This window comes from Cyprinodon variegatus, unplaced genomic scaffold (genome assembly GCF_000732505.1).
Source record: "Cyprinodon variegatus isolate N-32 unplaced genomic scaffold, C_variegatus-1.0 Scaffold77, whole genome shotgun sequence".
Lineage (NCBI taxonomy): Eukaryota > Metazoa > Chordata > Actinopteri > Cyprinodontiformes > Cyprinodontidae > Cyprinodon > Cyprinodon variegatus.
In genome coordinates, this window is record NW_015150530.1 from 231,318 (window position 1) to 255,855 (window position 24,538).

Below are 24,538 nucleotides of genomic sequence, written 5' to 3' on the forward strand. Positions count from 1 at the left end.
TATTCTTAGAAAAACTATATATATATATGTATAAATGGTTATTCACAGAACAGATATTAGTGAGACAAACAATGTCTTGTCTTGACTATGTGTTCACACATTTGTAATGCTGAAGACCTTAAACAGTTCACATTTTTATGCTTTTTCTTTAGGGCTCACAGTTAAGATTATACACTCGGTGGTCCACACATATTTTCAGGTGTATATTTTGGGTCATTATTGTAGCTTTTTTGATTAGTTTCCTTTTTTATTATTATTAGTTTCCCTTTCATTCAGTTTCTGTTTGAATATGTAGCATCTGATTCAGTTCACCTTTCTATAAGCTCTCAGTTTGCATCAAAAAAGCTTTTTTTCCCCAATCGTAGCAAACTTGAGTAGACTGTATTTGGCAAATCCCAGAAGCCTCAATTTTATAGTAGGGACAACTCTTGACAAGTTCCTGAACATTTTGACTTCTGTCATGTCTTCTGATAACAGCATTACTGATGGTTTGAACAACATCATGGCTTTATTTTCAAGTAGTAAACCATTCCATTCATTTTTTACTATTGCACAAAACTCCTAACAGATAAACAGATGTTTTTTTTTTTGCCATTTATTTAAAACCATGAATTTAAAATAACTCAAAAACAGCTGTAATTCACTCAACATGCCTAGGGAGGTCTCATTCAATAAATGCAATGAGCAATTTAGTGGGACGTGAAGAATCATTGCTATTGTGTTAAATTTCATCATGAAATATGCTCTTAAAAGCGATTCTTAATACGTTTCAGCATGAAACATATTTATTTTGAGCTGATAAAACTGTGTTAAAGAAATAAGAAAACATATTTTTTTTGCTTTAGGTCATTCTGAAACATTAGTTTTTTGGGGCTCATATGCACACAGATCACTTTGATCATTGGCACTCATTTAAAACATAAAATTCTGTGCAAGTTAGATAATGTGTTTGTTCGGAGAATAGTTTGGTTTTATAGTAAATACCCCCCTATTATGATGTTAGCAATGCAGATAATTGCCCGTATGCTGTGGGAGAGGTCCTTGATCGATCAAAGTCAACATTTGATCATTAAATCAACCTTTTGTTTTCCCCTCACAATCTCCCGGCTTCTTTCACATTCAATACACTGTCTACTTGAGATCAGTTTGCTGTTTCTTACTAGTCCTCCTTCCAAAGGTGTTGGTGTTTGGTAGGGTTGGGTAAATACGGTGTGTGTGAACGCCACTTTGTGTTTCAGCTCAGATGAAGCATGGTCACCCACTGTACAGCATCACTGTGGCCTTGCAACTAAACTCTTCTAGACAGATTGCAGCAGGACACAGCGGTTCGAAAAAGGATCATCCCCTCTGTTCAGTGAAGGTCGGGCAGAGGCATCATTAGGTTGACAGAGTCTGAAACGGGGTCTGTGGGGGTGTGGGAGCTGACTGACGGTTTTTGACTCAAGGACATGTTGGTATCAGAGGTTAATGACAGAGGGAGCCTTGATACGCTATGGGGGATGTCACTTATCATACTAATACAGATTGGCTGTGGGTGTGTTTGTGTGCTGCACACCATGCATGTATGCCAACATTCAACAGAGGATAAAAAGACCAATTAGAATAACTGTAATTTAGCAAGCAAAACTTCGCATTAACAACTTAAAAACCCTTGTAATTAGTATCTGCCACTGTGTCCGAGTCTTTGTGTTATCCTATCCTGTCTGTATCCTAATTGCTCTCATTTGATTTGTTTGGACATCTCCTTGTTCTTCCCACTGTTCATTTTATCCCACCTATCAGTGGAGAAACACAAAGCTTGTTTTGGTTTAAGGTGATTCACTTTAAATATTTTAGCTTGTGTTACTAAAGCCAGTTTCTCCCATTACTAAAAATCCTTCAATAAGAATTTAAGTAGTAGTATTTTGAAGACTGATGCTTTTGTTAGTTATAATGGTAGTGGTATAAGTAGTCGATTTTGTGTATATCTAATGAAGTATCCTATTTATAAGTACATTTCAGGTGATCTATGTTAGATTTCTCATTCCTTTTTCTAAGCTTTATGAAGAGAAATGCCTGTTTGTTGTTAGATGATGGGTCACCATATATTTGGTGGGTTTTTTTAAAAATCGTATATGTGAAGGCCTAAAATAATTAATTACTGCAACATTATATTTGAAATGATTGTCTTTATTATAGGAACAAAACTTTATTGTTCTACAAGCAATTCTCTGTCCAGTCATGTCTTTTATCCCCATTATTCCATTGTAGAGTATGGAAGGTATGCTGGCTTTGGTACTGTTAAAAATCTTACACTATTTCCGTATATTGCTTCAGAAACTGTGTTTTACAATTTAACTGCCAGGGAAGTCAGGCTAGCACACGTCAAATTGTAACATGACATTAGCGATCCAAGACACACCACTTATACACAGAAAAAAAAGTAATGCATCCGTTTATGGTTTCTACTTAATCATATTTAGTTAATTTAACACAATTGTTTTATGTCCTACCATGCTAACATGAAAACAAAAAGTTAAAGTAACTAAATATGATTAAGTAAATGCCAGAAACAGTTGCTTTATTTCCAGTGTACAGCACTGGGGACCAAAGTTCCAAATACCACAGCAATGTAGTGATAACATTAGTGAAAGGTAACTGCAGCCCTTTAAGAACATCACTTCCCTATGCAGACTGTTTACTCATCTCAGCATGCTTAACTCTTGGAAAGACTTTTCATAGCATGTTCACCCACTTTCTGATTTAGCAGATCTTTTCACAACTCGGGGGAATCTATATAGAATTTAACTTCCATCCAAAGTTTAAGAACGTCTTCTTAATTCAGTGGAACATTTGGATTTCGACATCTTTGAAACTATAGACCTGCTCTCTACAGAAAAAAGGCAAATCTTAGAGTCACACATATTTAGTTTTACACAAAATGACCTATGATTACATGCTTTTATACAGTTGTGATTGACAGTTTACATACCGCTTTAAAAAACAGCTATGAAAAATCCATTTATATAAATAAAAAAAATAATACAATTCTGAAAGTTGGAAGTCATGAATTATGATAGATAGATAGATAGATAGATAGATAGATAGATAGATAGATAGATAGATAGATAAGCAACACTGTGAGGCAGTCACTGAAAGCCGTTGTTTTCTGAAATATTCAGAAATAATCATTCAGACTTCTGCACTGTTCATAATAATTTTTTGTCTGTTTGTTTTTTTAGAATAGTTTTTTTCAAATACAATATAAAAAACAATATTTTACCAAATTAGTATTTAGTCATTTTTCTATCTATTATTATGTTTTTTATATTCATACATATTAAAACTTCAAGCACAACTGTATATTGTCTTACTAGCAAGATAGGTATTTGTTAGGTATGTGCACCTTAAGAGGAATAGCTAGATGTAACTAGTTACAACCCACTTCTGTGCATCTCAAAATCTAGGTAGAAAAATAAAATAAAGCTAAGTTCTCTGGATGAGTTCTAGTCTGTTAATGTTTCTTCTCTTCTCAGAGAGATGCTCTCAGTCTAATGTGTTATGCTGTGTTAACAAGGGGAGTATTGAGCTAATGGTTAGAGCAGTGCACTTGTGCACTGAGAAGATTGCGAGTACCCAGTTTGATACCCACAGCCTCCACTCTGGGTCCCTGAGCAAGACCCTTAACCCCCACAATGCTCCTCGGGTGCTGCACAATGGCAGCCCACCCCTGGGGGGATGGGTTAAATGCAGAGTTGAATTTCTTCAATGTGAGATCAATAAAGTTCAATTATTAATTATTATTATTATAAACATGGTGTCCGCTGCAATTTCCGCCCCCATTCCGGGAAATTGACCACCATGCATTTCAGATGCACCCTGGCTTCACTGATTAGAGCACTTTCTCCATATCATTGCTGTATCTTCTGCAAGAGTTCTGGAAAAATGTCAAACTTGTTTTAATGTTAGGTTTCTTATTGCCACACATCCATACAGGCCAGCTGTATTCTAACATTTAACCTCTCAAAACTCACCGGGTTGCCGGTGACCCATTTTAAAACATTTAACTCAGAATGCATGAAAATTACACTGGTAAAATGTTTGCCAATATAGACATGTTAGGCATCGTTGGAAAGCTTTGATTCCCCACAATTTAACCACCTAGTTCATTTTATGGACATAGTGAGCTCCAAAGCACAATTATAGCAGCATGTCTAAATGTACCAAGACAAAGCAGCCACAACAAGCAAGCATGTCTTTATAACTGCTGTTCTAAAAACACTTATTATTTTCGAGAATAAAAAAACAACTTTGAGTCATGTTTGAACTGATGCAGCTTGGGCTTGATGCAATTTTCATATATATATTTAGAATCTAGAAGGTGTTAGCTTTCAAATATTGTATCACACATGTAATTTGGGCTTACAGTTCCTAAGTGTTTTGCTTTTCCATTTGTGTATGCAAAATAGGCGAATTTCCCACATATGAGGTGGATATTAAGAGGTTAATCAAACGCAAATTTTCCAATTTTACTAATTACATCACTTTTAATGGTGATTGGTCACAGTATTTTGATGAAGAGATGTTAGAGTAAAAGGGATTAAATGCATAAGAACAACATTTGTTTCAGATTGTAAAGCATGAAAACCATTTTCTTTCCTATTCTCAAATCTACTTTTGTATTTCTCCATCTCATCTTATTAAAGATATATTGAAGTTTTTATTCATGACATAATAAAGTATAAAAAAGAAAAACAAAAGGATAAATCAGGGTAAATACTTTTCACCAGTGTTGTTCAGTTGTAGATGATTTTACTAAACATCACTGACATAGTGTGCCCACAGGCTCACAACTTATCTTATTGTCTCTTTGTTCCTCTCAGCATGCCGCCCAGGGTTCTACAAGGCATATGCAGGAAACATCAAGTGTTCAAAGTGTCCTCCACACAGTTTGAGCTACGGAGAAGGTGCTTCAATCTGCCGCTGTGAAAAAGGATTCTTCAGAGCTGAGAAAGATCCCCCAACAATGGCCTGCACACGTAAGTCCACCCCCTAAAAAGGAAGCTTGACATTTGCTTGAACAAGCTTCCTTTCTGTATGTGCATATCAGCAAGATAAACAACCTGGGAAATCTTTGATAGGTTTACAGCGAGGTAAATGAAGAGAGAAATCATCCCAGAAGATTTACAATGTAGAATCAGGATTCTCTGAAGCCATTCTCGGTCCTATTACAGAGATAGAAAATGTCATTTTGTATTGCTGACTGATTAAGCTTTAATTATTTCAGTATAAACTCATATTAAATATTTTAATGCTTTTGTGTGTCTGACAATCTGGGAAGGTTTATTACTGTGTCTGAGGAGTTGGTGCATTTCTCCAGAATTAGCCAGAGCCATAAATCCAGCGTCGTCTTTTGGACTTATCTGGTGTGAAGCTGAACATTAGAGAGTCTCTGGATGAATTACACGGCTTTTGTTCAGCTGCCTTGTCTTCATCGATGATTCACTGACTGTCATTACGACTTCATATTTGCATTAAATTACAGTTTAACCGGACTAATTCTCCTTTAATTAAAAAGCCATTTAGCTGTCACCGAGATAGACTGAGTCCACGTCTGAAAGCTCTCTGGGGTGGAAGAGTGTATTTGTCTCTTATGGCAAGACAAAGCACTAATGCTATGGAGACGCTTTTAGTTTACAGTACTTTTAAGTTGTGTTGTTTGCTACAAAAAGTTTAATCACTAAGTGGCTAGAGATGCATCTGCCTCAAGGGATGAGGTTAGGCATAATAATTGTTACCGTATTATTTTTACAAACAGGAAGTTCTTGGGAAACATTAAATGACAGGGATGGGATTATTTATGTAGAAAGATCCAGGCAATGTTTGAAGTTTCTATTTGGCGGGTGATCTGCACATTTTGTTTCTGAATTTCCCTTTGTGCTTAAAGAGATCTCTGTTTATTCTAGATTAATCTACTTCATATTACACTAATCTGTTGGATTTAAGAACAGGTTCAGGTTGTATTGCTCAAAGTTGTAAATCTGTGCTGTAGTAGGTTGAACAATGTAAGGAGGGTTATCAGATTAGAGTATTTTTCCCCCAGACATGATGAACAAATTGCAGAAACATTTAGAGTTAGACTTCAGTGAGTATAAAATAGTATTTTTTTCTGTTTTGGCAAAGCTACTCAAAGCTGTTTCAATGATCATAGTGTTAAGGCCAAAACACACATCTTGCAACCAGTTCTCGTTGGAACAGATTAAAAATTGAATCTGATTTCTTCAAAACATATTGTGTTTGACTCGAAGCTGCATGAACAGCTCACTGCTCTAACATGAGAGAATAGCCATGTGAGGGTAGAAAGGCCTCTGAGTTACGATAAATCTATACTTACTGCTCGAACAAATAAAGAAACTGCCATTTAATTTTCTAATTTTCTAAACTTGCCATCTCCTATCATAAGTAAAGAGTTTACAATTTATATATGCTCTATTTTGGACATGTGTCCAACTCTGAGTTAAAGTGCTTTGTTCCCACAAAATATGAGTCAATGTGATAAACATCTTGTCTTTTTTCAAGACAAAGATTGGACAGACAAGTCAGGGTATTAAAAGTAACCTGGGCTTCCATTACACCTCAGTGGAGCCACAGATGGATTGCCTCCTAGCCATGCTGCATTAATGCAATAATTCTTGTAAAAGAAGCTCCAGTCAGTTATTATGTGCATAGAAATTAAGATACTCTGAGGAAACGTGCCGTTTCTAATTTGATGAGGTATTTAAATTCTCTGACATACTCAATTTTTGGCTTTCAGTACCTGTAAACCTTCAATATTAAAGTAAAAAAACAAAAAAACAACTTCATGAATTTATATAATATTCAAATTCCAATTCCTTAACTAGTGAGAACAAGCATTTAACATTTGGCTTTTCTTCTGCCGCTTCTTCTGCTGCTGCCCTTCTTTCAGCAGAGGTAGACTGTTCAGGTTCACCTTCTAAATAACTGCTGGAATCCTCCCTCCTACAGGTTGTGGCTGGTTGCCACTCAGGTTTAGATTTCGCCGTTGACCTGATGCATAAAAAAAAAAAGCCAGGTATTTTATTTTCTTAAGTTTAAAATAGTTCATTATTCAGTTTTTCCTTCAAAAAACAATGCACTAAGCATAGGTTAAACACAAACTTGTTTTTTGGAGATATAGACAAAAGAGAAGGGGTTAGTTGTGTCCATCCAACACCCAGCACCTAAAGCTAGGTTTATAACTGACACATTTATCAGGGCTTCAGAGTGAACTTGCCAACAATGACACAATTGTCCTGCTGCATGCACTTTCCTGCTCAGAATTAATAGCATGCAAGCACAATTATACACACAGTAATCATGTCTTCAACAACAGAAGAAAACCGAAAAGGTAAACAAAAAAATGTTTTGCAGCTGAATGCAGTCAAACATCCTAAAGTGCAACTAAAACTCTTAAAAAGAATACAGGTAAGATAGAAAATGAATTAGAAGTCCTTAACCTGCCACAACCATTAAAGTTTATTAAAGTTGGTATGTGAACTGTCTAATGCATAAAAGATAGATTTTTCAAATAAACTAATTTGATACCAAATTCTTGAAAGTGCATGTGCATATTGCTATTTGCACGATATGATTTATTTTTTTTTTTCTTAAGGGAGAGACATAGCAGATAAACATTTGGCTGTCTAAACCAGCACAACAGTCTTCATTATGGAGAAAGGATTCTCCTTGAACAGGTTCAGCTGAGTGGATATTGCTACCACTCTCTGATATCACAAAAATCACTCCCTCCTGGAGACCAGATCCACTGCTTCTTCTGCTGTTGTTGTCTTCTGAGATAGCTTTGACATATATCCTGTTAATTACATGTCCACCACAAAAAAATTATTTGTGCGCAAAAGAGACAATATTGGGTATATCAAACTGTTGCTTTGCACATCCTACTTCCTGTTGCAGCTGAAAAAAATTTACCTGACAAGGACGATGATGGTGCACTTCTACTCCTCCACCATCTCCTCCATCCTCACCTACTCCTTTATCAGCTGGTATGCTGGTGCCACTGCCAAGGACAAGGGTAGGCTGCAGCGTGTCATCCAGTCTGCATGGAAGGTGATTGGCTGCAATCTTCCAAATCTCTCCAGGGTCTGTACGCCTCCAGGACCCTGAAGCGTGCAGGGAAGATTGTGGCTGATCCTTCACATACCAGCTACAAACTATTTCAGTCATTTCCCCCTGGCAGAAGGCTGCAGTCCATCAGGACCAAAACCTCATGCCACAAGAACAGTTTCTTTCCATCCGCTACCAGCCTTATCAACGAGGCCCAGTGACCCCTGTGACACTGGCTCTGTCCCTCATTTGTCAAGGACCTAGAGGCTACACCAACGTAGCATCTCCAGACTTTCTGCGTTACATTATCACACAGTCTACTATGTACTGTATATAGTATAGGGCTATATACTATTTATTGTATATAGTATATGGTATGTTTTATATTTTGTTTATAGCTATAGATTCTGCATTATATCAAATTTGTCTGCACCATAAACACCAAGTTAAATTCCTTGTAAGTGCAAACCTACTTGGCAATAAATCTCATTCTGATTCTGAAATGGGGTTTTGAGAAGACAGAGCATAGAGACAACAAGAGCATAGAAGTTATGAATTAAGGGTTAGAGGTTATTGGCATTAGTAGCTTATTTAGTGGCTTTATCTCTAGAAGAGAAACAGCTAAGCAGATCTGTCAAGTCTATATGAAAAAAGAGCACATTGAGTTAGTTGCTGAAAAGACTCATCCAATATGTGTAAGAGAGAGACAGAGATTTAAACACTGAGAGAAAAAGCCAAGTGTATTATCTATAGAGAAAGAACATGATGTTCTTGGCAGCAAAAGCTCAGCCGATGACCCCTCCAGGACGGTGTCACAGCTAAACAGAATAGCCTGCCAAACGTTGCTGCACTGAAGAGAAAACAAAAAGGGCAAAGAACTTTGGATAACAGTAAAGGTCCACATATTGTGACTGGACTGAATTGACTCTGTAGTTCTGTAAATGATCTGGATCATGGTGTTAATCTGTATGTAAATGAAATGAATGAAGCTCACAGTGATCAGTTATCATCATACTATATGTGACCATCTGCATCTACACATTTAAGCTCACACTAAGTCAAGTGTGGTGAGTTATTTACGTTCTTTCCTTAGTTGTTTTCTCTATGTTCCTCTGACAGTTCTGGAGAGTTGCATAGGATTATGCTCACTTAAAATAATTGAACGTAACCTACAGTGTAAAGTAACTAAGGATCTTGTTTATGGTTTGTCAACAGCTATTCATCCTTAGGAAAACTCCAAATCTTCAGGGCTGCTTTTTCGCTTCAAGTACAAACACAGCGTGAAAAGCCTTTTGAGGGATCTGACAACCACAAAAATAAAGCGTTTAGGCTGTATTCGTATTTCATATCTACTTTTTTAAACAAGTGAAGCCTTGCTTACCTGCATAATGTAATTTAATGCATACACAATTTGCTTAACTGTGAAGTCAAAAGACAGAAGAAAATGGAGATTGAAAAGTAAGAGGAAGACAACAGCGGAGCGGAAGAAAGCGAAGATGTCACAAGGAGAGATAAAGGCAAGGGAAATACGTAAGGAGTGGATGGAGTAGACAGTGTGAAGAGGGGAAGGAAGGAGGGCGCTGATACCTATCTTCCCCTAAGAGGAGAATAGGAGCTGATTGATGGCAGTGGGATTGCTCTGCAGGAGGGTAGGTGGGTGGATTCTCCCTGATGGAGAGAATGGAGCAGGTGAGATAATGGCCAAGGGAGGAAGGGAGAGATAAAGAGAGAGAATGGACGCACTGACAGGAGTGGTAGATCAGTAGGAGGAGCTCTCCTGTCTGCTGAGATTTTTAGCAATGGTAGAGAGAGAACGTTAGGGAGGGGTTTGAAGAAGAGGGAAACATCCCATTGTCCTGGCAGACAGTGAGCTTGGCAGGACGGGAGTGTTCAAATCCCTTAGGCCTTTTAACTCCACCCTGTTGACAGCTGGCTGCCTGCTAGAGCACAATGCTTGCCCTGACACACAAACACTTATATCTAGGGAGCACAAAAACGCCAACAACAAAGGCGATTGTAAGGGAGGTTCTATAAAATAACCTTGGACTCTTTACTGCACTAGAAAGAATTGTGAAAAATAAATGTGAAATGTAATGGAACCTGTATAGATATGGTATCTAATTTTTAGAAGGCACCTTCATAGAGTTGTTTTCAAAAAGTTTCAGTATTTAGGGCAAAATATGTCTGCTCACAGATAACAAGGGAATTTCTTGGTTATTTCTAATACAACCTTGGAGCAAGAAGGGCCTAAGTATGAATTCAACAGAGGCTTTTTAAAAGATCAGTTATCGTTGTTACGGGTGACTTGTAAGACTCGACTGTTGGCACACAAGCCTGAAGAAGTGGTGTGTGTACGTTATTTTACGAAAACACGGGGCATTACATTACATAATCAGTGGAACTGTAGCAAAAGAGTGAAAAAACACTTGTAATGTAAGTCCCTTTATTGTCCCACGATGGGGAAATTGGCGCCCGGGGAGCAGCGTGGTGTTAAGGGTTTTGCTCAGTAACACAGTGTGGAGGCTGTTGGGATCAAACCAGGTTCTTGCAACCTTCTCAGAGCAAAAGCAAACTGCTCTAACCACTAGGCCAAAATTCTCTCTTTTTTTTTGACATCTCAAAAGAATTTGTCTTCAAGCAATAATGGAAATATGAGTTCTTATCAACTTGGATCTGTTTCTTGCTATCCTTTACACTAAAGAAGTTAAATACCCATTTCTGACCTGAAAAAAAAAAATAATTAAGTCAAATAAGATACCTAGTTTTTACTCTAACAATAAGAGTTATATTTGAAAATCTAATTCTATGATACATTTATACTGCTCTTATCTTTGCCTGCTTGTTTGTATTTTTCTTTCCATTCTTCTTCTCCTGTTCTGTAGTGATTAAGTTGTTTACATGTTGTGCAATCTAAATGGAGCAATGTGGTTTTTAGCTTCCACTTAAAAAGGAGGATATACCAACTTCAAAAAAATGACAATCCTATTATTAAAAAAAAAAAAAAATCTGTCATATGTGGATGTACTGTATATAGTGCATACGTATATCCCATGCACCTTTTTCTTCCTTAATCATATTCTTCCTCCTTGACTATTTGAGCTGATGTAACATATACATTTCTCCACTTGAGATCAATAGGTTCAATCAATCAATCAATCAATCAATCAATCAATCAATCAATCAATCAATCAATCAATCAATCAATCAATCAATCACCAAGCGTAGTAAGCAGCCCAATAAGTATCAAATATTAATCTAATAAATAAAGCTTATTCTTGTCTCTATGTTGCCCTAAAATTAATTTAATCTACCAAGGGTTTCCCCATATTAATTGGGGAAGAATGAATGAGTTATGTCCTGCTCATGACATCACAAACCAACATGGCGCCACAGTATAAAAAAGACTAGTTTATTTATTCTGCATTAATTTTCCTTAATTTTTATTGTTTGATTCATGTAAAGCACTTAGAATTGTATTTGTACTGAACTGTTCTATTCAAATAAACCTGCATTGCCTTATGTGCATTCAGCTCTGTGCAAAGCATTTTATTTGGTTTCCATCATGTTTTACTTCTATAAGGCTTTTTGGTTATCTGTTACGGGGATCTTAAGTAACAGTTATTTGGTCTTTAGAGGGTCTGTTGGTCAATTCTATAAAATACAAAAAAAGACTCGTAATTGAAACATGAAAACTAATCTTGCTGAAATAGCCTCAATAAAACCCTAAAAGATATAAAGTTTCTCATCTGTTTGCCTGTTAAGTAAAAACTATCTAGAAATAAAAGTTGTGAACTGGCAGTTTATGGCCACTAAAATCTCACCCCTGTCAAACAATACTATCAGTCAGTGGTTCTCTTAACTGCCTTGTTTATATTTTTGAAAGGCTTATTAAGGTATGACACATTGTAGCTTTCTTTGACGTAATGATTCAGTGGATGTTCTCCTGGAGTTTTCTACTTTGGATGCTCAAAAGCAGACATGACAGCATTTCTATTTGGCAATCCCATTTCTGCAGAAAATACAAACAATCATGTGATCCTCTGGCATTTTTTGCAAGCAGTATGTCAGAAAAAGAGGAGGAAAAACATAACAAAGATAACACCGTCAGCCATATGAAACAATATCTCAGCACCAATAAAGGAGGTTCTCCCAGAGCTATTTGATTAAAAATTTATATACAATTAAAGATCAGTTAAAAGTTAATAATGATCTTAGGTCATTACTCTGCTCTGTTGGATTTCCCTTTGCTGTTTTCTGTTAATCTGACTTTCAAGTGTTTTCCTCTTCTATGTGTGGGCTTTTGGACTCAACACCACTTTTTGGTCTTCACTAGTATAATTTCTTTTAATAATTCAGACATGTTTGTCAGCCAAAGCATTTTTAATTTGTGAACTCTGTGATAACAAATTAAATGTTTATATCTATTAGATCTTTCAGTTAACGCTAAGAAAAATTGTATTACATGTTAATTTTTTTTTACGGCATATACCTAGCAAGAATATATATTATGTGAGGCTCTTTATTAGGTTGTGAGATCTCTTGAGAGCATATAGAAGGATAAGAGGATAGAGGAGGAAGGATATAGGATAAAGATTAAAATGTTTTGAATAACACCAGAGAGGTTTAGAGTAGATCAGATGGAACATGATATTTTATTACATTTACTATTTCATCTTAGAGTGAGTATTTTTCCCCTCAGTATCGCAATAAAACAAAACAAAATTTTCCAGGCCGAAGAGAGGTATGCAGTTAGGCAGATAAGGCAGACGCTGTATAAGCTGTGACATTATGCAAATACTCTAACAGTGCTGTTGTTTGTAAATTACCCAGCGGAACATTGTTGCAGGAGAGAGGTCTGGCAACAGACTTTAAACTAGGGAAACTGTAGACAAGAAAGTTTTTATTTGTTTAAAATCTTTTACAGCTTATGCTAGAAAATAAAAAAATAAACTATGCAAGTGTTAATAGTTCCATCTTGGTTTCATATGAAACACTTGTACAAATACACATGGAAAATTATTGGTACCCCTCGGTTTATGAAGAAAATCCCACAATGCTCAGACATTACATTTCAACTAAGCTTCAATAGAAGGATTTTAAAAGATAAACTTATGAAACAGGCCTGGACAAAAATGATTGTACCCCAAGACAAGACTGAAAATAATGTGACCAAACGAACATGTTATATATCAAGGTGTGTCTACTAATTAGCATCATGTGTGTCTACAATCTTATAATCAGTTAGTGGGCCTATGTATAGGGCTACATGTAGTTGCTGTGCTTTTTTTCTGTGACATGGTGTTTACCACACTCAACATGGACCAGTGAAAGCAAAGGAAACTTCAGATCGCTCCATCTATCATTTAAGCAAAGATGGAACTAATGGGAGATGACCAAGGAAGATAACACTGTTAAAAACAAATAATTACAAAGCCAGAGTGGAATTAGCCAAAGTTAACAAGCTACAGAGCTTTTTGGAGAATATCCTATAGACAATGAGACAACTGTTTGTTAAGACATATCAGCCCTATGTTCACAAATGGAAAAATAAAGCATATCAAGAAAAGAACAGTGTCTCCACTGTGAAACATGGAGGAGGATCCGGTATGTTCTGAGGATGCTTTGCTTAATTTGTTACATGGTGTCTTGAATCTCTGCAGGTTACGATCAAATATCAAGACTATCAGGGGATTTAAGCAAAAACTTTGCTGCGCAGTGTCAGAACCTTAGTCTTAGTCTTCATGGGTGTTGCAACAAGATAATGACTCAAAGCACACCACTTAAAACACCCAGAAATTGCTAAGAGGAAAAACATTGTACCATTGTGAAGTGGCCCTCTATGAGTCCTGACCTAAATCCTTTTGAGACATGTTGTCTGGAAAAGGTCCATTTTAAACTGTAGCAGTTTTTTCAGGAGGAGTGAGCCAAAATACCTGCTGAGAGGACCAGAAGTCTCTTTGGTAGTTACAGGAAGCATTTATTGTAGTGAGTGACTCGAAAGGTTGTTCAACAAAATATGTTATATGGATACCATGATTTCTGTCCAGAACTGAAGTTTTTTTTTATTTTTTTTTTATAATTCTGTCGAAGAATGTTTTAAAAACAATGTGGTACTTTGTTCATTTTCATATAATGTTTATTTACTATTACTTTTGTCAGAACCTACGATCTAAACAACTATGTTTTGCACAAGGTAATATATTGTATGTTCAAAATTGGAGTAGGTGTTGTATTACTTGGTGGAAGCTTCCTACATTAGATATTATGTTTATCTTAAATTCAAGCATGAAACCAAAATGTTGCACCACAGGTATTAGCATAGATGAAATTTCATATTTTATTAAATAATGAATTATATCTTGATGTTTTTACCCACAGGCCCTCCATCTCCTCCGCGCAACTTATTGTTCAACATGAATGACACCTGCCTAATGCTGGAGTGGTCACCCCCCAGCGACACCGGAGGTCGCCGGGATCTAACGTATAATGTCCAATGCAAACGCTGCGGCCCTGCACCCAACCAGTGCCAACTCTGTGAGGATGATCTCCGTTTCGTCCCGCGGCCTTTGGGCCTGACCAATGCCAGTGTGACTGTCACGGACTTCTCATCACACGCAAACTACACATTTGAAATTGAGTCACTAAACGGTGTGTCAGAGATGAGCTCCTTCCCTCGGCAGGTGGCCATCATCACCGTCAGCACTGATCAGGGGGGTAAGTGTGTGGAATTTGTACCTTTTTATCACAACACAGCTTCAGAAATCTTTTCTGCTGCTTTCACAACACTTTTAATATCCATTCTAATGACTTCATAGCCGCAGTGTGTTGAAATAAGCATAAATAACAGCTGAGCGAGATTGCTTTTTATGGCTGGAGGCTGAACACAGCTGCTTTATAACTTCTTCATTTAGCTTTATTGTTATATTTAGCCTTCTTAGATTTGCTATGAAACTGGTTAGATTGAATGAATTTGATGTTTTTTAAACCACAAAGGTACCATACTTAGGTACCACGGTTTAAAAGAAGTGACTAGATGTGAAATAAAAGTAGAGCAAATACATTCTACAAGAAAAGAACATAGAACAAATATTTTAGGGGGTGCAATACCTGCAGAAAAGCTTAAGGAGAAACAGAAATTTGGGAGGTGATCACAAATGTAATGATCCACGATTTAGCTACAAGTCTTAAAATGGAATGGCTTTCCTTAAAGTTTCAGTTTAATGCTGCAGAACATCCGTTAAAGAATTAAAATCCCTATGGGCAGTGTTCAGTTGTTCAGTTTTTTGCAATGGTTGGTAACATTTCCAGGTCCACATCTATATATATAGTATAGTATAGTTTATTCATTTAAATATGTTTAGGCTTTAGAAACTTTACAAGACATATGCACCTTAGTCTTTGTATATTTTCCTGGCTCCATTAAAAAAGGACAGAAATTAACATCAACGTAACTTTTTAATTGCTAAAGTGTGATTATTGAAATGTTTCTGTAAAGTAGCTTTAAAAAACCTTCCAGCAAATAGAATAAAGGGTGTTTTATATGTCTCTTGCATTTTTATAATATTTTACAGTAATAAAATGCCGACTGGGTTAAAGTTATGAAAAGGTAACTAACTAAACCTCACTAAAGGTTACAAGTTATAACTGGGTGTTGGTAATTAATACAGGAATCTATTCTAAACGGATCTTATCAGTTTTTGAAATGTTCTTAACTGGAAGAGTCAAAGCTGGTTATACGAAAAATGATCTTTTATCGTTTCACTACCTTTGCATTGGAATGCACTTCAAATGTTTAAGATGAGTAAAAGAATCCCCTCCCTGCTTAGAACAACTAATCTATATTTCAACTATTAAATTTAGGATGTTAACACAATTTACTTACATAATAGTTATTTATAATACTTTAAGGACACACAACTTTGTTCTACACTGGATACGTGGCTGTCGACTTCTTTAAGATAGTTATCAGATCTTTGTAGAATAGCATCATTTGGATTTAAAATGACATCAAATGTTTGCAGTCACTAAGACTTTATCAGACCTTCAGCATTCATTTTAAAAGTTTAAGAGTTTGATACATTTTCAAAGGCCAGTACCTCAGCTCCTCCCTTACACTTAAAAAAGTGTAACATTTTCTACCATAAAATACCAGAGGATTGTAAACATGATGCTCAGTGTGGAAAGGAGTGGGTAGAGCCTGGGACCATGAACCAGGACAGTACTTGATGAATCAGTCGATCACAACAAACATGACAAAACCAAAAGATGTATTTTCTTTACATAAGTTTTAAAGATATTTCGGGCTCACCTGCACATGATAAAGGGTATCACAAAACCTTAGTGTGTTGCAGCTGCAATATTGGTTATTCTGGAGCTAAGAGTAAACTCTCTCTTTCTGAGCTGTGATTGGCCCTGTCTGTTAAAGACCGAGGAGTTTGAGCCTCACCAGACTGACTTATGCCCTGTGTAACTCAGTTCCTCTGACCAGGCAGGAGTAAAAAAGTATTAGAGCTAACAAGACACCAGCGCACATGTGCTTCACTGCTATTAAATGTGTATTTACTGTATGCTTTGAACATGGCCCAGCTGTTACATGATAATAATGTCAGTTTGTCTCATGCTAACTTATGTAGACACTGCATCGAAACTAATGAAGATTTAAGGTGGGCATACACTGTACAATGATAATAAACTGCAGGGTTTAAAAGTTTTTAGCTCATAATGTATGTTCATACACTTTACAAAGTGCACCGAAAGTTTCCTGATCGGGAGGTGGTTGTGAGTGGCTAATTGCCCCTCGTTACCTACTGTATACTGCATGACAGAGGACACACGTTGAGACTGACAAAATTCTCGCAAAACTGGAGAATCGGACCAAAAAGGGCCAAAACCCGCACAATGTAACAGTCAATTTTGTTTATTTTTCTTTATTGTGTTTGCACCTTTATTCTCTGGTGTGCTGAATGCTTAAAGTGGCTGTCCTAATGGGAGACTTACCTCGTTTTCTAAATCATTTCAGTAGTGCTTATATATTACAGATATTGTATAGAGCACCCATAGAATTTGTACTGAAAAATGGAACCAGGAGGACGACAGATGGGTCTGATTTCCAACTGACTTGGTTTATGCTTAGGAGAACGGACCTCCGTTGGACTAAAAAACATCAGTGCTCGAACTACAGATTGCTCTAGTGCAAGTCAACAGAACTGATTAACTCCTGGATAGCTATCCTACTAAACTAAAGTGCAGTAGCCTCCAATATAAGCCTGTTTTGTGATTAACAGTGAACTTGTTGCTTCATGTTTTCCCATAAATGTGAAACATCACAATCCTACCATAATAACTGTAAAAAAAAAAAAAAAACACACACACATTTCAAATTTTAGTTTAAGAAGGTGCTAAATTAAGCAAAAATTCTGGTTTTTGGTCCGTAAATGTGAAAAATTAGGCAGAATTTTGCATATGCCCAACTGCTAGAAGGCAAATGTCTTAGGCTTTAGTTCTTCCAATATCATACGCAATATGTATGTAGAAAATAAAAACCGGGGTTTGTGGGCTACAGATGCCTCCCTGACTGTGGATTGAAACAAATGCATTACAGTTAATCCATAGATACATCCTGCATGGCTAAGATGGGCAAAATATAAATGATACACTTACTTTGTGTACAAGTGGACCAGATGTTTCATAAAATGAACTTAATTTCACACTCAGACACTCATTAAAAAACAGAGAACTGGTTGATATGTATGCTTCAATAAAGCAACTGTATGGCAGAAGCTAAAGCAGAAGCAGGGAGAGGTTCCTTCTACCTGTTTAACACATTATCACTCCCAAAATATCAAATACTGACGCTTGGTCAAACCCCCTCACAGCCTTTAAGGTGCCCTCTGACTCAATGATGAGAGGTGTACCCCCATTGCATCAGTATCTGAAGCACAAAGGACTTGTTGGAGGGTGAATATTTGACAAGTTGGGAGTGAGACTGTTTTGGTTCGCTTTACTGTAGTATGTTTTTTTTCTGCATACATAGTTCAAAACCTGTATGTCTTGTGAGACTGTTTCCTTTATTGTATACGAATTATTGTTATCTGTTTTTTGCAAAAGGTTTTCATCCATCTAACTAGAAGTACTTGCTTGCCCCCTTTTCCCTGTTGGTTGTCTGTCCACCTCCTTTCCTCTCAGGTGTCCTGTAGACATGTTTGTTTAACCTGGCTCCTTTGTTCTCTGCTTCATTTCCTGTTCTGTCTTTCTATTGCTGAGAGCATCTGGAAGATATACATTTTCTCATAGAGCCAAAGCGCATTAAATGCATTATTCTTTGTCTCTGAGGACAGCTCTAGATAGTATATGCGACTCTGTGTTACACACAGAGTTTTTATTTGATTAACTTGCCTTGTTTAGAACATAGTCAGAGCTGGTCCCTTGGCTGTAGACAAGACGCATTTGAGCACTAATATAGCCAGCTGCTGCTATTTAGGATCCTCAGGGGAGGAGGCAGATTTATGGCTGGCTGTTAGTGATAAACAGCCTAATGCTGTACTTTTAACACGGTTATGTTCTCGGAAAGAAGAATTTGATCAGTGCTGTTAAATTTAACGAGAATCCTTAAAGAGGTATTGATCACAAAGCTGGTCGTGTTATGTGTAACTGATCAGTGTGCTTACCAGCCTGTGTGCTGATGGATACATAAATACAGTATGCTCTTTAAATATTTCAAAGTGTTTATGTTTAACACAGTTCATGCATTTGAAGGCAGGGGTTAAAGAAACCAGTGATGCCTGAATTAATGATCCACATTTTTTCTCCTTAATAGAAGATTCTAGTCCCATAATTACTATGATGTTCAGTTTAATTCCACCTTTTAACTTTATTATTTAAACCTTTCATGTTAGAATCACGTATTTGAATACATTTTTATGGGGTTTAGAGGGACAAACCAACAAAATTTAGCAGGTAATTGTAAAGTCTAAGGAAAAGGTATGTAAGGTGTATCTAAAACATAGGTCAAAAGATACTCTATACAGATAAAAACACAAATGGCCATTTTAAAATACATTTGGAATGCTATGGGAAGGAAGGAACCAATGTTCTATACTATCCTCATCTTGATGATATACCTGCACAGATATTTACCTGCACTGGGAATATTTTTCATGTTTACTGCGCCATTCACCCTGAGTCTGGTTGTGCTTGAGGTTCCTACCTGTTAAAAGGGGAGTTTTGTTGTTTTTTCTCTCCACTTAGTGAAGGATTGCTGCGAAGCCAGCAACACAATGTTGACTGTTGATAAATGCTCATCCAGGAGGAATGAATTCTGTAAAGTCAGTGAGTCAGTGCAAACAGATGTTTCTCCTAGACAAGAAGACATGTTGTGGGTAGAAGCTAGATAATTAAATTAATTCTTATTTAAATTTTTCTCATTTCTTATTTTTAACTAAATATGATTTTTATTAATACCCCCACATTATTTTTTCTTTTTTCACTTACTCATTCTATTTTGCTCTGTTCAATCCTATTCTCTTCTTATCATTATAAGTGTCTTTATAGTTATCGTTATGTCTGAGCCAGGTTCTGCTGGAGGTGTCTTCCCGTTAAAAGGGAGTTTTTCCCTTCCACTGTTGCTGTGTGCATGATTGGTGTATGGGAGTGCTACACAGTAACAACAAAGCAAAGCAGTATCTAGAGTCGCTACATGCTCATCCAGGAAGGTATCCTGTGAGGTTAATGACTCATTGCAACCAGCTAGGTTTTCTGCCTTGAGATGAAATGTGTTGTGAAATGGATCTAAGGAAATAAACTGAAATTAACTGAAGTTAAATAAATTGATGAGACTTGTCCCACATTAGAACTACTATGACAGATTTCCCCAACCTTAGCAGTGGATCTCTGCAGCTCCTCCAGCGCTTCCTTAAGCCCGCTGCTTCTCAAATGAACACATTTCTTGCCCGGCATCTCAGTTTAAGTCTATAACCTTCTATGGTATTTGCTATTTTTGTTGTAACGTGACAAAATGTGAAGAAGCTGAAGGTGTATAGGTGTCTGCAAGACTCTGTATGTACAAAATTTAGTTTTTTTTGTGTGTTGTTTTTTTTTTTTCCAAGGCTTAATACTTACTAAGAACATCTTAAAATTTCATGCACCAATTTTATCTTCCCCGCACTCTCTCTGAGAAATGCCAATTTGCCTCAGTGTCAGCAGTCTGAAAACTGCAGCTGCATTTGAAAAGGTTGAAACCAGCTAAACTGTGCCTAAAGTCAGCAAATTCACTCCAGTCAAAGATAACCAAGCAAACCGTCTGACAAAAAGCAACATTTGCATGCAGCAGTGAAATGCAGGCATGTTTTGGCACAAACAGCATTCTCCCCCCTCAACACATCCAGCTAAACTGCCCTGTGATGGGCTTGTTTGGAAAGGTGCACATAATATTTATATGCGCCATTAGCATAGTGTTGACATCAGCAGAAAACAGACAGCCATGTGAATTTCAGTGTTTTCAGGATTCTGCTGTTATAATTTAGCCTAGCTATAAATAAATTTGATGCTGTCATTAAAATCCAGATGGACAGTTTTGGTCAATGCCTTGTGTCAATAAAAGTGCATTATCTGCTTTGCTTACAAGAACACAGACAATTATTTCCAAATTTTAAAAAGAAATGTTTGCTTTTGTTAAACAGTCTTGGGGATCTTGCAGGTTAAATTTTGTTTTGTCTGTGGCACCTTAAGAAGTTTGATTTGTTTGCAAATATTTTACTGACATTAGCAGAATCCCACATGCATACTTCCAAAAATAGGTATGATTAACAACAGTGGCACAAACATTGGGGAAAAAGAGACAAGCGGAAGTTGTGGAAACCTACTGTAAGTGAGATTATGGGGGCTCAGTATGAGGTTTTGAAAATTAGGCTTTGAAAAAAGTGCTGTAATAAGTGTAAAATGCAGAAACAGCATTGCAAAATATGAAAAGTGTGAAAGTAAACGAGATGAGAAGAACAAAAATCTGAGATGCTGTGGTGATCAAAATAATTAAGTATAAGTGTAAAGAATCAGAAAGAGGGCATTTTATTCTTTTAGCCAATAAGAAATTAAACTCAACCAGATCCCATCAAATAAAATAGCCACATTTGAAATTTTTACATACACAGAATGTATCTGAAAAAAAATCATGATCTTTTGCTTTTTATTTTTTTCTAAATAGTGTAACATCTATGTTTGATCTCTTTGATTCTTCATTTTGGCAAGAGACTAAAACACCTATTTGAAGTTTACCAGCTCAAATCATAATTTTATGCTTGTAAGTAATAACTTTGTATTACAATTCCAACCTGCATTTAATCAAATAACTTTCAGACTATAATATATCGTTCAGCGTACACGCGCCCAACTGGCTGTGTGTTAGGGCAACATATGGAAATGTAAATTGAGCTGGTCAAACACTAAACCATGCACACATGGAATAAATTAAAAGCAACTTCCATTAAAATATAAGAATATATTTAGGTTAACCTTTAGAAAATGTTCATAGAGTTTGCGCTACAGTAGCTAACACCCCAACAGGCTGTATGTTATTAAAAACTATAAGTTAAATAGAAGAGTATTTCTCCAATAACATAATAGACAGAACAAAAAATTACAGTGTTTTGGGGGAGGTTTAATTAATTTGTGCATAAATGACTGCAAAATAGCAGGTGATAAAGAAGTAAATAGCATCCCTCATTAAGAAATAAATGATGAAATGTTAAACATAGGGATGCAGAAATGTGTCAAATGTAGCAGCTGATAAAGGCCCGTAGATTTTGTTTTATCTCATAATTTTCCGTAATTTCTATAAAAATTGAGGTAGTCAAACCTGTGTGATGAATTGTTCTGCAGCAGCCAGACTCCCATGATTTGTAATTTCTGCGCTTTGTGTTTGCTTGAGATTAACAACGCTTTAAAACACCCATAAATATTCTGAAAAGCTACTTTTCCAGATTTTTTTATGGTACCTTCATACGTTTTATTTGCCCATGTTATACTTTTCTTAATCTGATTTCTTGTATCTCATTTACTGTTTGATTAGGACTCTTTAACTGCTTGTTTATATCATTGGACATACTGATTATTTCTACAAGAAAAACACTGTACAAAATGTGCGTAACTATGTCTTATTTTTATTATCACTTCTGTTAACAACGTTTTGAGTCCCAGCAATATTTTATTCAGTAAAGCCTCAAATTTAATTAAGTTTTATAAAAACTAATGAAAACACACATGCATATTTAGAGTTAAATGAGTGGCAGTTGCCTGAGACAAACGTATAAATCATGTTAATGCTTCAACCAAAATGGCATCTTTACTATGAAAGTTTGGGACAGGAGCATATGCCCCTGCACATGAATCATTTTTATCTTTTTTTTTTTTCTTTTTTATTAAGATGATGAGAAAACTTAACTTAATCTCCATAACTTTCAGCATAAATAAAACTAATGTGGATCATTTCAGGTTAACTGATTCTGTCAATGCGTGATACTGACCGAGGCTGTATGTAGAATAAATATATTTTCTAAAGAATGTGCTGACCTTGTGTGCAAGACAGACACTTCTTCAGTCAATAGTTTAATGGCAGAATGAATCTGTTTGAAATAAATCATTTTGATCGCATAAAATAACTGATGCAAAAAGGTGACATTTTCGATTATGAAATTACCTGCAAATGTTCTGCTGCTTTGCATTACCTGTCTGTAAATGACTGAAACTACTTAACTTATGTCCTTTCATCTCGTTAAAGTTTCTTTAAGGTTTCTTCATCTTTTTCTTACCAAAAACTTGTTTTTTCTATGTTCTATTAAACATCATCAAAAAAGACAAATTAATAAATCATCTATGGTATATTGACATAATTAACCAAGGATGTTTGTTGATGTTTTTGGTGAAAGGAAGCCGTAACTGTCTTTCACAGTGATAATTAACTGAATTTACTTTAATAAAAAATTTCTTCACTAACAAGTTGCTCAACAAGAACGTCTTCACATCACATGGACTGCCAATACCTTCTTTGAAAAAAAGACAAAATGGCAGCGTCTTCACGTTCAGTGAATTTTCACAAGTCCTTACCACCTTCTGCAGTATAGATGCAGAGAGTTGTTTATCTTGTTTACTAGGACTGCACACAGAAGATTTTGTTCAACAACACACTGTAGTGGATGAGTGCAGATGAAACATCTGATCCTTAATTTGAAGAAAATAATTCTTCACTTACTATTTTTTTTGTTTAAAAAAATAATATCTTCATCCTGAAACGACTTAACACAACAAAGTTAAAAGCCAGAAAAACTGCACTAGAATCCATAGAGGTAATACAGGACTTTTGTAGTAGTTTCTTTGACCAGTACAGGCAAAACATTTACTAAATGCTCTTATCATCCTAAATATACCACCCAAATTGAATGTTCTCATGAGAGGGAACCTGGTTTATGTTGTTGTAAATAAACAGAAAGCTATTAACTGACCGTGTTTGAAGAAAGCCTTACAGAAGCTGCAAAACACACAAGGTAAGAATTCAAACCACAACAACCACACAGACAGAGCTATGGCTTAGACTTAGACACACTTTACTGTCATTTTGAATACAAAAGTTTGTCGAAGTTTTGTATATACACAGAGTGTATACAAAATGAAATTTCAAAACATACAGCTTTTTTCCAACAGTGAATGAGCAGCTAAGCATTGAAATGAGCTTAAAGTGCAGCAGTGATCAAAATGGAAACAGTGTAGGAGAGACACGGCATTGATGTGGAAGGTTGAGAGCAGCGCAAAAATAAATAAATAAATAAAAAAATATGGTGCAAGATGCAGTGGAACACTGAGTTGAATTCTATTTAAGGGGATTTGAAATTTTGCCATGTAGTGCAAATATGTTAACAGTGTGATGCAGAATCTCGATTTGTGACTTGAATAGAGTTTTAAACAGTTAAACATTCTGATGGCAGCGGGGAAAAGGCTGTTGCACAACCTGCTGGTCCTGCATTGAATGCTGCAAAGCATCTTCCCAGAGGGCAGCAGGGAGAACAGTCCATGGTGGGGGTGTGAGGGGTCGCTGATGATGTTACAGGGTCGGGGCACGCATTGCTGGGATGAAAGGAAAGCTGAATGGGATTGGTTTAGATCAAGGAATGCTAATCCATTTCAATAACTCCGACAAAATCTACGTCTTAATCATATTGAGAATTTGAGCTTGAAATATAAAGATCTGAAAAGCTTTAGGACACACCAAACACCTCTCGACTAAACCTCTTAGGAGGTTTGCAGCTGATTACCCAACCACTTTATGTAGATTACCAACCCCCTTTATGAAATCTGTTTTGGTTTCTTACAGTATCCCAACATAATTATCGGAAGTTTGTATTTCTGATGTTTTAAAAAAGTGCAAAAGTACTTTTTTACTTTTTTAACT

The 24,538-nt window shown here is 36.3% G+C and overlaps 1 protein-coding gene across 2 annotated transcripts in view; it reads left to right on the forward strand.

Annotated features, from left to right (window-relative positions):
• LOC107083579 (ephrin type-A receptor 6-like) overlaps positions 1-24,538 on the forward strand; it is a 238,595-nt gene that overhangs the window by 116,577 nt on the left and 97,480 nt on the right. For both annotated transcript variants that reach the window (XM_015372920.1, XM_015372921.1), the window contains exons 4-5: positions 4,863-5,018; positions 14,482-14,817. In XM_015372920.1, coding sequence (XP_015228406.1) covers positions 4,863-5,018; positions 14,482-14,817 — 492 coding nt within the window. The remainder of the gene's footprint in view (positions 1-4,862; positions 5,019-14,481; positions 14,818-24,538) is intronic.